At 57.5% G+C, this 15,958-nt stretch overlaps 3 protein-coding genes across 23 annotated transcripts in view; 2 read left to right on the top strand and 1 right to left on the bottom strand.

The window, feature by feature from the left end:
- MINK1 (misshapen like kinase 1) overlaps window positions 1-6,562 on the top strand; it is a 64,197-nt gene extending 57,635 nt beyond the window's left edge. For 5 of the 19 annotated variants that reach the window (XM_032268771.1, XM_032268776.1, XM_032268785.1 and 2 more), the window contains 18 exons: window positions 93-353; window positions 782-867; window positions 1,030-1,140; window positions 1,284-1,396; window positions 1,631-1,719; window positions 1,923-1,946; window positions 2,071-2,234; window positions 2,590-2,695; window positions 2,775-2,912; window positions 3,120-3,228; window positions 3,626-3,793; window positions 3,900-4,043; window positions 4,257-4,391; window positions 4,571-4,671; window positions 4,761-4,910; window positions 4,995-5,154; window positions 5,230-5,369; window positions 5,711-6,562. In XM_032268771.1, the coding sequence (XP_032124662.1) occupies window positions 93-353; window positions 782-867; window positions 1,030-1,140; window positions 1,284-1,396; window positions 1,631-1,719; window positions 1,923-1,946; window positions 2,071-2,234; window positions 2,590-2,695; window positions 2,775-2,912; window positions 3,120-3,228; window positions 3,626-3,793; window positions 3,900-4,043; window positions 4,257-4,391; window positions 4,571-4,671; window positions 4,761-4,910; window positions 4,995-5,154; window positions 5,230-5,369; window positions 5,711-5,794 (2,283 nt within the window). In that variant the 3' untranslated portion in view covers window positions 5,795-6,562. The remainder of the gene's footprint in view (window positions 1-92; window positions 354-781; window positions 868-1,029; window positions 1,141-1,283; window positions 1,397-1,630; window positions 1,720-1,922; window positions 1,947-2,070; window positions 2,235-2,589; window positions 2,696-2,774; window positions 2,913-3,119; window positions 3,229-3,625; window positions 3,794-3,899; window positions 4,044-4,256; window positions 4,392-4,570; window positions 4,672-4,760; window positions 4,911-4,994; window positions 5,155-5,229; window positions 5,370-5,710) is intronic. The other 14 variants (XM_032268777.1, XM_032268770.1, XM_032268780.1 and 11 more) reach the window with 12 other exon arrangements.
- Window positions 6,233-12,069, bottom strand: CHRNE (cholinergic receptor nicotinic epsilon subunit). Of its 2 annotated transcripts, XM_032268790.1 has the most exons (12): window positions 11,830-12,068; window positions 11,436-11,578; window positions 11,266-11,310; window positions 11,034-11,143; window positions 10,749-10,904; window positions 10,350-10,450; window positions 9,232-9,432; window positions 9,037-9,151; window positions 7,639-7,753; window positions 7,336-7,525; window positions 7,153-7,259; window positions 6,233-7,059 (listed from the first exon to the last, which is right to left on the bottom strand). In XM_032268790.1, exons 1-12 carry the CDS (start codon window positions 11,873-11,875, stop codon window positions 6,904-6,906), a joined length of 1,485 nt encoding a protein of 494 aa, XP_032124681.1. In that variant the 5' UTR covers window positions 11,876-12,068; the 3' UTR covers window positions 6,233-6,903. The 2 variants fall into 2 exon arrangements, with proteins under 2 accessions (XP_032124681.1, XP_032124680.1); XM_032268789.1 differs by having other exon boundaries at window positions 6,233-7,259; window positions 11,830-12,069.
- On the top strand, window positions 7,585-9,041 carry CUNH17orf107 (chromosome unknown C17orf107 homolog). Of its 2 annotated transcripts, XM_032268791.1 has the most exons (3): window positions 7,646-8,005; window positions 8,097-8,675; window positions 8,756-9,041. In XM_032268791.1, the coding sequence occupies exons 1-3, from the start codon at window positions 7,940-7,942 to the stop codon at window positions 8,852-8,854; spliced, it is 744 nt and encodes a 247-aa protein (XP_032124682.1). In that variant the 5' UTR covers window positions 7,646-7,939; the 3' UTR covers window positions 8,855-9,041. The 2 variants fall into 2 exon arrangements, with proteins under 2 accessions (XP_032124683.1, XP_032124682.1); XM_032268792.1 differs by having other exon boundaries at window positions 7,585-8,005; window positions 8,097-8,916.
- Window positions 12,070-15,958: the final 3,889 nt, after the last annotated feature.

The raw sequence follows: 15,958 nt of genomic DNA, 5'->3' as shown, positions 1-15,958 counted from the left end.
GTAACTAAAGTCCCTTTCCACCTAGACTCCAATTTGCAGGTGGGGATGTGCCGTGGAGCAGTCAGCACACCCTCCCTGGTCTCTCCCTGCAGAGCCTGGTGGCACACCGGGTCCCACTGAAGCCATATGCAGCACCTGTACCCCGATCCCAGTCCCTGCAGGACCAGCCCACCCGAAACCTGGCTGCCTTCCCAGCCTCCCATGACCCCGACCCTGCCATCCCCGCACCCACTGCCACACCCAGTGCCCGAGGAGCTGTCATCCGCCAGAATTCAGACCCCACCTCTGAAGGACCTGGCCCCAGCCCGAACCCCCCAGCCTGGGTCCGCCCAGATAATGAGGCCCCACCCAAGGTAAGGACAGCCCTGTGGGACCAGGGCAAAGCAGAGGACTGGTCATGAAAGGAGGAAGGGAGTGGGGTAGGCCACACCGAGGAGGAGTGCAGGGTGGGGAGGGAGAGGACGCTCAGGCGCCACCCTGTGGGAGTCAGCCACGCAGCAGAGGAGGCACATGGCTGTGTGGCATCGATCCTCGTGGGGAATGGGGGACTGGAGAAACACCTAGTGTGTTTTGGAAGCACTAAGGAGGAGATAAGTCCGAGTCAGAACTGCAGCTCCACCATCTCCCAGCGTCATCACCTTGGATGTATTCGTTAGCGTCCCTGAGCGTCAGTTTTCTCACCCATAAGACTGGGGAAGCACACCTTCCAGAGGTGAGGCTTGAATGTCTGTGAGGTGCCCGTTGCAGCACCAGCTCGCAGCACTCGGCCTTCTCTCCACAGGTGCCTCAGAGGACCTCATCTATCGCCACTGCCCTTAACACCAGTGGGGCTGGAGGCTCCCGGCCAGCCCAGGCAGTCCGTGCTAGGTAATGCCTGGGTAGGGCAGCGCCTGGGTGAGGTCTGAGGGCAGCCTAGGGAGTAGAGGGCACAGGGACTTTACCGGCCTAACTGCCTAGGGGTGGGCAAGCCCTAGCCCCATCACCTCAGCCCCCCCCCGCCCCCTCGTCGCCCCTGTGCTCCCTTCACAGACCTCGCAGCAACTCCGCCTGGCAAATCTATCTGCAAAGGCGGGCAGAGCGGGGCACCCCCAAGCCTCCAGGGCCCCCTGCTCAGCCCCCTGGCCCGCCCAACGCCTCTAGGTAATGGAGTTGTCCCCCGACTCACTCCCACCTCTCACTTCTGCCACCTGCTACCCTGGTGATGGCTCCCTCTGCAGTGCAGCTCAGCACCCCAGAGAGGGGAGCACCCTGCCTCCCTGACCCTGACTCTGCTCCCCCAACAGTAACCCTGACCTCAGGAGGAGCGACCCTGGCTGGGAACGCTCAGACAGCGTTCTCCCAGCCTCTCACGGGCACCTCCCCCAGGCTGGCTCACTGGAGCGGAACCGTGTGGGAGGTACGTTAGCCAGGGCCAGGCAGCCTGCTCTGGGCCTGGAGTCTTATCAGGATGGACCCTGCCTGCAGTGGCTTTGGACTGGGACACCCACAGGGACAGGGAGGACCTGGGTGGGTATGGAACTTGGGGCTGAGTTCTGGGGCTCAGGGCCGAGGGGTCAGCCCAGGTGTGGGCTTGAGGCCATCCTTTGTCCAGGTATTCATGACCTTTCTTCTTCCACCCTGCTGTGTCCAGTCTCCTCCAAACTGGACAGCTCCCCAGTGCTCTCCCCTGGGAATAAAGCCAAGCCTGATGACCACCGCTCTCGGCCAGGCCGGCCCGCAGTGAGTCACCTGGTGCAGGCATGGCCTGCCTCATCCTGCTTTGGGGCTTAGCAGCAGGATGGCATCAGGGGTGGGGTCTCCACTGACCTACTGAGAAGGGCTGTGGGGATGGAGGGCCTGATGCTTCTCACGGTACTAACATTTTCTAACCTCTCTCCTAACCTTTCTCCTGGCTGCTCTTCTTCCCTTGTGGCCCCTCTCAGAGCTATAAGCGAGCGATTGGTGAGGTTAGTGAGATGGGCCTGCTTGTGGGAGCCTCTCCTATGGCCCTGCAAGGGCCTCCTAGCACCCTTTGTCTACCTCCACCCAGGCCCACCACCTCCCTGCCCCTCACGTGGCTCCTTCCTGCAGGACTTCGTGTTGCTGAAAGAACGGACCCTGGACGAGGCCCCTCGGCCTCCCAAGAAAGCCATGGACTACTCATCATCCAGCGAGGAGGTGGAGAGCAGCGAGGAGGATGAGGAGGAGGGCGAAGGCGAGCCATCAGAGGGGAGCAGAGACACCCCTGGGGGCCGGTACGGCATCAAGGGTGGGGCCCTCCTGCTCCAAGTCACATGGAGGGCAGGAAGTAGTGGGGGAAGAGGTAGGGCTTTGAGGCCCGGCTGAAGGAGAGTGGCTCCCTTCTCTAGAGAGTGAGCTGAGGGTGCAGGTTCCTTCTCTCTCCCACTGTCATGTGTGTTGTGGGGTGGCCTCTTCAGGTGCCTATCTGTCCCTGTGCTAGCCTGCCCTGCGTGCCCTGCACGGAAGCACCTCACAGTGGAGCAGGCTGTTTTGAACAGAGAAAAAGCCTGGGCTCTGGCTGCCATCTGCTGCCTTTGGTATTTCCATGGTGGGCAGGACCTAGAGGAGCCCCACCTTCTTTTTTCACAGCAGCGATGGGGATACAGACAGCATCAGCACCATGGTGGTCCACGATGTCGAGGAGATCACCGGGACCCAGCCCCCATACGGGGGCGGCACCATGGTGGTCCAGCGTGTGAGTGAGCCTCCACTCCCCTGCCCTGTACCTGTGTGTCATCTTCAGCCCCGTGCCGACCCTGCTCTCTGTCCCATAGACCCCTGAAGAGGAGCGGAGCCTGCTGCATGCTGACAGCAACGGGTACACAAACCTGCCTGATGTGGTCCAGCCCAGCCACTCCCCAACCGAGAACAGCAAAGGCCAAAGCCCCCCCTCGAAGGATGGGAGCAGTGACGTAAGTGGGCAGGTGGCAGGTCCGTCGGAGAGAAGACCCCTGGTGGTGGGTAGGAGATCTGGGTCTCAGGGGAGGATGGGGTGGAGCACTGGGAACTGACCAGTGGGGGTGCCAGTTGGGGAGCTGGGGCCTGGTAACAGCAGCAGGGGCAAGGCCAAAGCTGGACTTGCACTTGTTTGCCTGACTGCTGCCCCCCCGCCACGACAGTACCAGTCTCGTGGGCTGGTAAAGGCCCCTGGCAAGAGCTCCTTCACAATGTTTGTGGATCTTGGGATCTACCAGCCTGGAGGCAGTGGGGACACCATCCCCGTCACAGGTAAGGATGGGGTCCAGGGGCAACCTGCGGGGAGCAGAGGTGGTCTTGAGACGCAGCCTTATAAAGCATAGGCACAGGACCTCTCCCTTGAGCCCTAACTCCTGCCCAGGCACAGAGGCAAGGAAAGGCTTTTGTGACCCCTCCACAGGAGAGGAAATGCCTAGAATAGCCAAGGGACCTGGGCAAAGGCTCAAAGCTAATGAGGGATAGAACTGGGACCTGAGACAGGGCTTCTGACTCCAAGGCCCTTGCCCTATCCCCCCTCCTATGCCCCTCCCCATCCTCCCATGTCTCTCCTTTCTGCATATGATGAGATGCCAAGACCTGATAGAGGGGATGGAGGGAAAAAGAGCTGGGATGAGAAGCTGCAGCTCCTTCCGCCTCCTCCTTCTGGCAGCCCTAGTGGGTGGAGAGGGCACTCGGCTTGACCAGCTGCAGTACGACGTGAGGAAGGGTTCTGTGGTCAATGTGAATCCCACCAACACCCGGGCCCACAGTGAAACCCCTGAGATCCGGAAGTACAAGAAGCGATTCAACTCCGAGATTCTCTGTGCAGCCCTTTGGGGTAAGCCAGGCCAAGGGTAGCTAAGAGGGGTCTGGTGTGGTTTCCATGCTCCTGGTTAGATGAGGGCCTGGCTGAGCCTCTGACCTGCCAAGGGCTCCTATCACAGGGGTCAACCTGCTGGTGGGCACGGAGAATGGGCTGATGTTGCTGGACCGAAGTGGACAGGGCAAGGTGTACGGACTCATTGGGCGGCGACGCTTCCAGCAAATGGATGTGCTGGAGGGGCTCAACCTGCTCATCACCATCTCAGGTACAGGGCTGGCCAGTGGGGGAGGGAGGAGGGGCTCAGCTCCTTGGCGCTGTCACCTCCTTCTGCCTGGGAGGAGGGCAGCCTTGGTCCAGGTGCTGGAAGGTGGGGCCACACTTTCTCACCCCTTGTGGTATGCAGACAGAGGAGGGCAGGGCAGTGGCAGCTGGTCCTCAGCTGAGAATGGGGATGTGTGTATGTCCGTCCGTCTCTCAGGGAAAAGGAACAAACTGCGGGTGTATTACCTGTCCTGGCTCCGGAACAAGATTCTACACAACGACCCAGAAGTGGAGAAGAAGCAGGGCTGGACCACTGTGGGGGACATGGAGGGCTGTGGCCACTACCGTGTTGGTGAGGATGCCACAACAGAGTGGCCAGCAAACACGTCATGAAGATAGAGAAATGGGCCTGGATCAAAACCTGGCAGCCAGGGACTTGGGGCCTGGGTGGGACAGTCTAGTGACAGACACAGGGAGGGGCCCCAGGCCCAAGAAGGGAAGTCTCAGCAACTCTCTTTCTTCTGCCCCCAGTGAAATATGAACGGATTAAGTTCCTAGTCATTGCCCTCAAGAGCTCCGTGGAGGTGTATGCCTGGGCCCCTAAACCCTACCACAAATTCATGGCCTTCAAGGTAATCCCAGCCTCAGCCCCCAGCCCCATCCCTAGTCCCAGTGCCTCTCCCTCTGCCCCTGAGCCCTCCTCTCCTCCGATTGCCCGCAGTCCTTTGCCGACCTCCCTCACCGCCCTCTGCTGGTCGACCTGACAGTGGAGGAGGGGCAGCGGCTCAAGGTCATCTACGGCTCCAGTGCTGGCTTCCATGCCGTGGATGTCGACTCGGGGAACAGCTATGACATCTACATCCCTGTGCATGTGAGCTTGGCGGTGCTGCTAGGGAATGGGATGGGCCAGTCTGGGCGCCAGCCGTGAGACTCCAGCCTGCCTCCTCCTCCCCAGATCCAGAGCCAGATCACACCCCATGCCATCATCTTCCTCCCCAACACCGACGGCATGGAGATGCTGCTGTGCTACGAGGACGAGGGTGTCTACGTCAACACGTACGGGCGGATCATCAAGGATGTGGTGCTGCAGTGGGGAGAGATGCCCACCTCTGTGGGTGAGTGAGCCCTGCCCCCGAGCCACATGCCCCTGGAGTGGTCCCTGCTCAACCCCTCACATGTGTTCCCCACAGCCTACATCTGCTCCAACCAGATAATGGGCTGGGGTGAGAAAGCCATTGAGATCCGCTCTGTGGAGACAGGCCACCTGGACGGGGTCTTCATGCACAAACGAGCCCAGAGGCTCAAGTTCCTGTGTGAACGGAATGACAAGGTGAGAGGCCCTTTCCCTCTGAAAGCCCTTCGGCCCCTGAGCAGAGTTCTGGGGGAGAGGATGGTGGTGGTATCTTCCTGCAAGCAGACCTCTCTAGGAGCTTGGAGGAGAGCAATCACTCCCTCCCACAGCCCCGCGCTCTCTGCAGCTCCCGAGGACTTTACAGCTGCCACCCAGGGGGTGGGTATTGCATCCTGTCCCATAACATCTGGCCCGTTCCTCCACGAGAGGGCACTCTTATCCGAAGCCTCTCTCCCTCTTATGTCTTCTGCCCCCACTTTCTTCCCCTCTCCCAGTTGAGACCCCTAACACTTAGTGACTTCTCCTCCTGCCCCCACTAGGTGTTTTTTGCCTCAGTCCGCTCTGGGGGCAGCAGCCAAGTTTACTTCATGACTCTGAACCGTAACTGCATCATGAACTGGTGACGGGACCCTAGGCTGGGGCTGCCCAACACTGGACCCAGCTCTCCCTGCAGCCAGGCTTCCTGGGCCGCTCCTCTTTCCTCTCCCTGGGCTTTTGCTTTTACTGGTTTGATTCACTGGAGCCTGCTGGGAACGTGACCTCTGATCCCTGATGCTTTGTGATCACGTGACCATCCCCTTCCCCAACATGTCCTCTTCCCAGAACTGTGCCTGTCCCCATCTTCTGGGGAGGGACACAGCCACCCCTTACCAGGAATTGAGTGGGCCTGGCCCCTCCCCCCTTTTCTCCATTTAAGAGGAGAGTGCTTGGGGCTTGAACCCCTTACCCCACTGCTGCTGACTGGGCAGGGTCCTAGACCCCTTTATTTGCACGTCAGGGGAGCCGGCTCCCCCCTTGAATGTACCAGACCCTGGGGGGGGTCACTGGGCCCTAGATTTTTGGGGGGGTCACCAGCCACTCCAGGGGCAGGGACCATTTCTTCATTTTCTGAAAGCACTTTAATGATTCCCCTCCCCCAGACTCCAAGGAAAGGAGGGGGGACCCCCGCCAGCCAAAACGTTCCCCCCTCCTAACCCTCATCTCTTCTAGCCCATGCCCTTCCCTGGTGGAGGGAGGGAGCAGGGAGCCCTCACTCTCTATGCCCCTTGCTTGCATCTGTATATAGTGTGAGCAGCAAGTAACCCTCCTCCCTCCCTCCCCTCACCCCTCCTCAATGTAGTGGCCTTGGATATCCTGTTTGTTAATAAAGACAATTCAACCAGCTCCCACCATTCAGGCCCCATTTTTGCCTTCTCTCACCGTCCTGGATACTAGGCAGAGAGAGCCTCCAGGGTGGGGAACAAAGGGAGAAGGTGGGCCGAGATCTGCCATTAGTGAGGCTCAACAGGGTAGCATGAGCAGTGCTGGGCCAAGAAAACCTAGAAAAAATGACTGTGGGAGGGCCAGGGCAGCCTCACCCCTAAACCTGTGAGCCTGAGGGCCACCAGCACTGAGGGTGTTTGGTTCCCATGCGCTCCAGCAGAGGGATCATAAGGCTGTGGTGATTTTGAAATTGATTTTTTCAAAATCCATTTCCTGCTAGAGTTGGTTAGGAAGTTGAAGTCAGTGTGCATTAAGGCTGGATACACGGCGGGAAGGGAAGATCAGGCACTTGGTTGAAGTAGGCTCCGAGGAAGATGAGGCTGGAGCCCACGCTGAAGAGCACCAGAGCGGCCCAGAAGCAGATGTTGTCAAGGGCATTCCCCATGCGCACCCAGTCGGACACTTCCTGGGGAAGGGTCAGCACAGTAAAGAGGGAGCTGCAGGACCCAGGGGCACGGGAGATCTGCCTCACACCACCGGCCTCTGGCTCCCGTCCCACCTCACTGGTGGCCTCTTGGTCTCTCGTGCTCTCAGCCACAAAGTTCACGGTATCCACACAGCAGCGGACCTCAGGGGCGGCAGCGCCCAGGCTCTGGCAGAAGGCAGCTGGCAGGGAAAACACCAAGGTGGGCCGTTAGGAGCCTCCTCTGCGGCAGGCGGCCCGCCGGGCCACTGTGCTCACCTGTCCAGGTCCCGTGGCGGTGCCTCTGTCCCTCAAACACAAGCTCACTCCGCGGCTTTTTCAGTATCAGCTCCTCCGCCCTGAGCAATAAGCCAACCGACGATGCCCGCCTTGGGGGCGAGGCGGCCAGGGGGGCCTCGGAGGGCGGCGGCGGGGACCCCAGCAGGTGCGGCAGCAGCTCCAGTAGAACCTGAGGGGGAGCGGGGAGCGGGGGGCGGGACGCGGCGGGCAGGGCTAGGGCTAGGGCTAGGGCTAGGGCTAAGCCCGCCCCCACCCCAGGCCATACCCCACCCCCACGCTTACGTGGCGCAGACGCACGGACATGCTGTGGGTGGTGGGCGTCCGCAGGGACACGTTGAGCACGATGACGCAATTCATGACAATGAGTGTGGCGACAATCATGACGAAAATAAGGAACCTGAGGAGACCGGAATGAGTGAGGTCACCGCTCCCCCACCCAGCTACGGAAGGTGCCGCGCACCCTCTGACCTCACAAACACGCCTCTGACCTCACAAACACGTGGTTACGCCCTCCAGTTGCGCCCCCTCAGCAACTACAGACGCATCGCCCAGCCCTTCTCCCTTCCTACCACCTGTGGCGGCCATGAAGGGGACCCCCAGCTCCCTGGACACCCTCATGTGGGTCTACCACTTCCACAGCTCCACCGAGGTAAGGCTACGCCCACCGAGGGCGGCACCTCGAGACCCAATGGGTAGTTCTCCCGCGCGCCCCCGTGACTACTGCCCTGCTCCTCCTCCAGGTGGCCCTCCAGCCCCCGCTTCTGTCTTCCCTGGAACTCTCCGTGGCCGCAGCCCATGAGTATCTGGAGCAGAGGTTCAGAGCGCTGAAGTCCCTGGAGCCACGGGAGCCAAAGGTGCAGGAGATGTCACCTGCCCCAAAGCCCACACTGGGGCTGGTGTTAAGAGAAGCCGCGGCCAGCCTCGTCAGCTTCGGCGCCACCTTGTTAGAGGTGGGGTCCGGGGGGCTGAGGATACACAGCGATCGGGCAGCTGCAGCAAGGACCTCTACCTTCCCCCTAACCCTTGGGTCCCCAATGCAGATCTCAGCCCTGTGGCTGCAGCAGGAGGCACGGCGACTAGAGGGCGGCGACAGCAGCACGGGCCCAGCCCTAGACATCGGGGATCCGAGTGCAGCGCTGGCCCAAGTAGCCCAGGCCGCTGGGCAGGGGGCTCGGCAAGCTGGGGCTGCAGTGGGCACCGGCACACGGCTCCTCGTCCAGGGAGCATGGCTATGCCTATGTGGACGGGGTCTGGAGGGGTCTGCCTCATTCCTGCGACAGTGGCAACAGCAGCTGGGCCTCGGAATCCCCAGAGAACCGGTGAGCTCGGGATGCCGGGTGAGTTGGGGGTCAGAGGAGGCGGGGCTGGGAAGGTACTGAGCCGGACCATCTCCCTACAGAGATACTCAGGAGACCTCCAGGTGATGTCCAGCAGCAGTGCGGAGGACGGCGGACCAGAGAATCCATCCCGGTCCCGGCCCCATGCCACGTCCAAATAAAGCCCAGGAGGGGGCGAGACAGCCAGAGCTTCTCCCGGGGTCTCAGGGTTTTGCCACGCCCCACCCAGCCGGCCCTTGGCCCCGCCCTTCAGACTGGCCCCGCCCAAGCCTGCCCTTGGCCCCGCCCGTCAGACTGGCCACGCCCCTGCTAGGGGCACCACCCAGACCCGCTTAGCCCTCACCTGCCCAGCAGCGGCACGCTCAGAGAAGTCTCTGGGATTTTCTGGGCAATGAGGAACAAGAAGACTGTCTGGGCGAGCAGGACGTTGATGGAAACCGTGCATTTCTGGCCGCCGGCTGGAGGGATCACCGGTGAGAGCAGGCCCCACCTCTGGGAGCTAGCCCGGTTTGGGTGTGGGTTCGGGGCTACTGCTTACCCTGCGCAGGCAGGAAGTAGGCGAGCAGCACCAGACCCGAGATGAGCACGCAGGGCACGATGATGTTAATGACGTAGAAGAGCGGCTTCCGTCGGATGATAAGTGAGTAGATGACGTTAGTCTCCCCTGGGCCGTCGGTGGCACCAATGTCGTGGCGGTGGATCACCCCCGGGCAGAAGTCGATGGCCCACTCGCCGTTCTCTGTGGGGACGGGGTCACGGTCAGCCGGAGCGGGGCGCCCGCCAAGCCGACAGCGGGCCGAGGCGGTGGCTGCAGCTGTCTGCACCAGGGTCATGGGCCGTCAGGATGGGGGCAATTTGGGCGGAAAGGGGCATTGTCGGTGAGGGTATAGAAAGTGAGAAAGCAGGACTAGAGTAACAGTGGAGAATGATTTCGGAGGCCGGGCCTGGTGTTTCACGCCTGTAATCCCAGCACTTTGAGGTGGGTGGATCACCTGAGGTCAGGAGTTCGAACCCCATCTCTACTAAAAATACAAAAATTAGCTGGGCATGGTGGCATGCAGCTATAATCTCAGCTACTCAGGAGGCTGAGGTTGGAGAGTCGCTTGAACCTGGGAAGCGGAGGTTTCAGTGAGCTGAGATCGTGCCACTACACTCCAGCCTGGGCGACAAGGACGAAACTACGTCTTTTTAAAAAAAATAAAAAATGGCCGGGCGCGGTGGCTCAAGCCTGTAATCCCAGCACTTTGGGAGGCCGAGGCGGGTGGATCGCGAGGTCAAGAGATCGAGACCATCCTGGTCAACATGGTGAAACCCCGTCTCTACTAAAAATACAAAAAATTAGCTGGGCATGGTGGCGCATGCCTGTAATCCCAGCTACTCAGGAGGCTGAGACAGGAGAATTGCCTGAACCCAGGAGGCGGAGGTTGCGGTGAGCCGAGATCGCGCCATTGCACTCCAGCCTGGGTAACAAGAGCGAAACTCCGTCTCAAAAAAAAAAAAATAAATAAAAATAAAAAATGATTTCAGGACAGGGGCAAGGTAAACCCAGTTGCGGAAGTCATCCTCCAGTGTTGTTGGTCAGGGGCAACCCCACTCTGGAAGTCCCCTCTCGACCCTGTCCAGAAGCAGGTTTTTCTGAGCAGGCCGGGCATTCACCAGTATAGGCCTCAGTGTCGATGTCGATCTTGTTGATAGTCACACCATCGTCGTCTACGGCAAAGGTTAACTCCACTTCCTTGGCATTGTACGTCTGGGAGCTGTGGAGCCAGGGCCGGGCGCCCACCCCACAAGCTCTGACCTGGGCCCTGGCCCCAGGCCCAACCTTGGAAGCTGGGATCTTGCTGGGCCGTGAGGCTCCACCCCTTCACCCAGGCCCAGCCCACTTACCCCTGTTCCCACCTGGACCTCTGGCCTCGCTGGAGCGTCCCTCCCACTGCTGATGCCTGGCTCCACCTCCAGCGTGAGCCCCCCCCCCCGAGGGCGGTGCTTCCCAGCTGGCCCCACCCCCACAGGTCCCTCCCATAATCATCCGAGCCTGCGAGTAACTCTTCCCACCGGAAAATGAGCGAGCAGTTCTGCCAGTCGAAGGGGAAGTAGGTGACCTCCACGGCGCAGACACTGCGGTAGATGGCCGGAGGCAACCACGTCACGGAGCCGCCCTCGTAGATCAACACATTGGCATCGTAGGCCACGCCGAACTGGCCGTCAATACTGTGGGCTCGGCGAAACCGAGCTTTTTGCACAGATCCACATCCCCTCGGAGTATCCCCTTCCCCAGCCAAGTCCAGCCCGCACCCCAGGCCAGCTTCCCTCCAGCCTGGCGTCCAGCCCGCTCCTCACTTGTTCTCCAGCACAATCTCTGGCAGCCATACGAGTTCTGAAGGGACTCTCAGGGTTTCTATGCCCCCAAAGTCATCCTTGCTGTAGTTAAGTCGGTAATCCTGCCAATCCTAAGGAGTGGGGGATGGAAGGACATGTGCCCTGCATCTCCCAGCTGGCACTGCCTGGAGGGGATCTGAATTAAAGGGGTCCCCTGCACAAGACCTCACACTTCCCCCCAGATTTGACTCACGATTCCAATCCAGACGCTGGTGGTGAGAGTCTCCTCTTTTTCATTCTGCAGATGAGAGATGGGGATGGATTGAAGTGAGATTTCAGGGCCAGATGTGAGCTTTAGGACACCTCAGCGGCTGGGGCCAGAAGTGGAATTTTAGGCTTGAAGTGAGGGTGGGGATATCTTACCAGTGAGATGAGATTCGTCAGGGTGACCTTTAGGCTGATGGTGACAGTATCCTCAGGCCCCCGTGCTGGCCGGCTTCCTGGGTCATAGTTGTCGAAGAGATGGTGATAAAGACGCAGCTCCTCGTTCTCCCCCACACCCCTGCCTGTGATGGGGTCAAGAAGAAAAGGTCATTGGCAATGAAGAGGCTGGAGCAGCTCTCCTCTCTGCCTCCTCTGGGTCCTCACAGGCCTCTGCGGCTGTGTATTATTGGTATCTGTCTCCTAAACCAATTATACTGTGCCTGGGGACCAAATACTGTGTCTCAGTCTCCATCTTGGTCTGTCTTTGCCTTCCCAGTCCCTTTATGACAGTATCTGTATGTGTCCAGTTGCCTCCCCCAGCCACAGTCCATACCGAGGAGCCCCAAGAGGAGCAGGACCCCAAGCAGAGGCCCTGCCATCCTGCTGCCTGGTTCTCAGGGTTATTCTGAGCTCTGGCAGGCTTGGAGGAGGCAGGCCAGGGTGCCTGTGTGAGGGGGAGGAGGGTGTTAGTTCCGGGCTGTATTAGGGGACTGTTACCTAATCCTCTACTCACCCCTGCTACAGCTGGGGACATTTTGGCTGCTTCCAGAGGCAGCTGCCCCATCCTGTATTTCCTGCTCCTGCCCCCCCACCACCAACAGCCAGGCTAGGCCCAGCCCAGCATCCTTTGCCTGGTCTTTGGCCAGCTCCCCAGCTGCAGAAGTCAGCCTCTCCGGAGAGGTACCTACAACCACAAACCTAGTAGCAAGGGGTGAAGGACACTGCTTTCAACAGGCACTGGTGTTCTTTGAGTAAGCTGCCCTGTGTAGGTGACCCTGCCTAATGAACACATCTGGGGATGTGACACACCCCTTGCCTCCCATTCTCACCCCCGTGGAACACACACTATCGTCACCCACAGCCAGGCCAAGCTCACACTAATGCCTTTCCTGCCGACAGAGTGGCAAAAACCATAAAAACCTGACAGACAAGTGGTCACAGGGGATTAGCCCTGCGGTAACAGAGATTCCACCTGGCAAAGGAGATCATGTGGTAATACAGGGCCCACCTCCTTCCACAACCTGATCGCCAGGTTTGCCCATCCCAGTCCCTCTGGACGTGAGCACCAGCCAGACTTCTGTTTCTCCTTGTCTCTCCCTGCTGCCACCTTGTGGTCAGAGATGATAGTACAGTCTTCCCCATCCTACTCCCCTAAACACACACACACACCTGATGACACCTTAACTGATCCTTTCGATGTTCCTTTTAAGGGGTTGGGGGGGAACAGGATCTCCCTCTATCACCCAGACTGGAGTGCAGTGGCACCATCATAGCTCACTGCAGGCTTTCGAACTCCTGGGCTAGAGTGATCCTCCTGTCTCAGCTTCCCAAATGGTTAGGATTACAGGCATGAGCCACTGCACCTGGCCTCAGTGTTTTTTTGTTTTTGAGAGGGAGTCTCGCACTGTTGCCTGGGCTGGAATGCAATGGCTCAATCTCGGCTCACTGCAACCTCTGCCTCCTAGGTTCAAGCGATTCTTCTGCCTCAGCCTCCCAAGTAGCTGGAATTACAGGCGCCTGCCACCACGCCCAGCCAGTTTTTTGTATTATTTAGTAAAGGCGGTGTTTCACTATGTTGGTCAGGCTGGTCTCCAACTCCCGACCAAATGATCGGCCCGCCTCGGCATCCCAAAGTGCTGGGATTACAAGCATAAGCCACCTCGCCTGGCCTCAGTTTCTTAAAGTCACCTTCTTGAACCATTCTAATCACCTGGAGGAGTGCTTGTTTTAAATGCAGATTCCTAGGCTGGCTCCATTCCCAGAGAATTCTGATTTTGGGAATAGGGTGCTAGGAATCTGTATTTTTAGAAAACTATCCAGGTGTTCCTCATGAGATAGGAGGGGCTGGCCTAAGTGTCTGCCGTACACCTCACCTCCTCACAGCAGTCCAGCAAAGCAGTGATCACTGTCCTGAATACATGAAAGAGGACTCTGAGGTCAAGGTCCAGGGTCACACAAGGAGACTGGCAATAACGCATGAGATGTATCAATCAACTCTACTGACCATGTACACCGGCGTTTATTTTACACTTCACAAAACACTTTCACGTCATCACTTTTGGGTCTCCTTTCCCCACCTAGGAGGTATGTCATAATCACCTCCATGTTACCAGCAAGGACACAACAAAGACCAGAGTGTCCATGGGGCTCCTTGTCCATTTCCCACACATGCGTGAAGCCTGTTTCCACTGCTGCCTTATCACCCCAGATTTTCCTTCCAGACTCCCTTTCTGGGTTTCTTTGACCCAGCTCACCTCTTTGTATGTGGCTGGTACATGGACTAGCTTTTTTTTTTTTCTTCCCTGAGAATGAGTCTCATTCTGTTGCCCAGGCTAGAGTGCAGTGTCACAATCCCAGCTCACTGCAACCTCTACCTCCCAGGTTCAAGTGATTCTCCTGCCTCAGCCTCTCAAGTAGCTAGGACTACAGGTGCCTGCCACCATGCCCACCTAATTTTTTTTATTTTTAGTAGAGGCAGGATTTTGCCATGTTAACCAGGATGGTCTCAATGTCCTGACCTCGTGATCCGCCCACCTTGGCCTCCCAAAGTGCTGGGATTACAGGCGTGAGCCACCATGCCCGGCCACAGGGACCAACTCTCAAATCTGTGCTGCTGCTTATTCCAGAGCCGCTGGGTCAGGGCTTAGGACAAGAGTTGTGATAAATGCAAATATTCAAACATTAATGGACACTTACAAAGTTTCCCCTTACAGGGCCAGGTGCTATGGTTATTGAGATAAATTAAACAAGCTTCAAGGAGTTACCATCTAATGACAGAGACCTATCAACAGCCAGTGGCACTAGACTGTGAAAAGCATTTAAAAAAAAAAAAAAAAAAGGTGCAATGGAAGCTATAGGTAGGGTGAATCAGATCTGTCAGAAAAGCAAGGTTTCGGGTCAGGCGCGGTGTCTCATGCCTGTAATCCCAGCACTTTGGGAGGCCAAGGTGAGTGGATCACCTGAGGTCAAGAGTTTGAGACCAGCCTGACCAACATGGTAAAACCCCGTCTCTACTAAAAATACAAAAATTAGCTGGGTGTGGTGGCAGATGCCTGTAATCCCAGCTGCTCGGGAGGCTGAGGCAGGAGAACCCCTTGAACCCAGGAGGTGGAGGTTGCAGCAAGCTGAGATCATGCCATTACACTTCAGCCTGAGTGACAGAGCTGGACTCCTTCTCAAAAAAAAAAAAAAAAAAAAAAGAAAAAGAAAGAAAGAAAAAGCAAGGTTTCAGCCAGGCACAGTGGCTCATTCCTGTAATCCTAACTCTTTGGGAAGCCAAGGCTGGAGGATCACTTGAGCCCAGGAGTTCAAGACCAGCCTGGGCAACACAGTGAGATCCCCATCTCTACAAAAATAAAGAACAAAAAAAAGTTATCTGGGTGTGGTGGTGCATGCCTGTAGTCTCAGCTACTTGGGAGGCTCAGGTGGGAGGATTGCTTGAGCCTAAGAGATCAAGGGTACAGTGAGCTATGATCAAACCACTACACTCCAGCCTGGGTAACAAGTGAGGCCCTATCTCAAAAAAATGAACTTTCCGGCCAGGTGTGATGGCTCATGCCTGTAACCCCAGCACTCTGGGAGGCCAAGGCAGGTGGATCACCTGAGGTCAGGAGTTTGAGGCCAGCCTGGCCAACATGGTGAAACACCATCTCTACTAAAAACACAAAATTAGCTGGGTGTGGTGGCGGGTGCCTGTAATCCCAGCTACTCCGGTGGCTGAAGCAGGAGAATCACTGGAACCCAGGAGATGGAGGTTGCAGTGAGCAGAGATCACGCCACCGTATGCGGGGCTGTGAGGGGGAAGCGCATGGCAAAATATTCGAGCTTATGTACATGACATTTGAGGTCGGGGTATGGAAAAATACTGACGCAGTGGTATGTTATTTGTATGTACATGGGAATGAAGCTCCTTGACCCTGAAAACAGGACAGGAAGTAGTGTGTGTGGTGTAATAAGAAACACTGAAAACAGCCTCCTGAGAATGCAGTTTGAGTGTGTACAAGGTCACAGGTGCCTCAGTAACCCACCTCAAATGACCATCTAGTGGATGTTTGTAGTTCATACAAGCCCTTTCAATAAATACTTGGCGGACGGACGCTCAGAAGAGCTACCCTCTAGCCCTGCTCAGCTGGAACCGTCCCAGTACTTCATTCTCAGCATTCACTGCAAGCTATAAGCTCTGCAACTGATGTCCCCAACGTGATCGCCTAGAATTTACGCATGAAGGTAAAAAGCTGAAAAACTTTGGGGTAATCCTGGTAAGGGATTCCTCCCATCAGGAGGATGGGACACACACATGAGATATCAGGGGCTAGGTTATCATGGGTCAAGAAATGACCAAAGAGCAGAAAGTACTTTTTAAAACAGTGCAACAGCTACTTAAGGCCATCCAGTGCATTGTAGAGCCTGGAGCTCTACACAAGCTTACGCTTTTTTTTTTTTTTTTTTTTTTTTTTTTTTTT

This window comes from Sapajus apella, unplaced genomic scaffold (genome assembly GCF_009761245.1).
Source record: "Sapajus apella isolate SASKATOON/1434 unplaced genomic scaffold, GSC_monkey_1.0 scaffold186, whole genome shotgun sequence".
Lineage (NCBI taxonomy): Eukaryota > Metazoa > Chordata > Mammalia > Primates > Cebidae > Sapajus > Sapajus apella.
The sequence above is the reverse complement of the archived record's forward strand: the minus strand, read 5'-3'. Positions and strand labels throughout refer to the sequence as shown.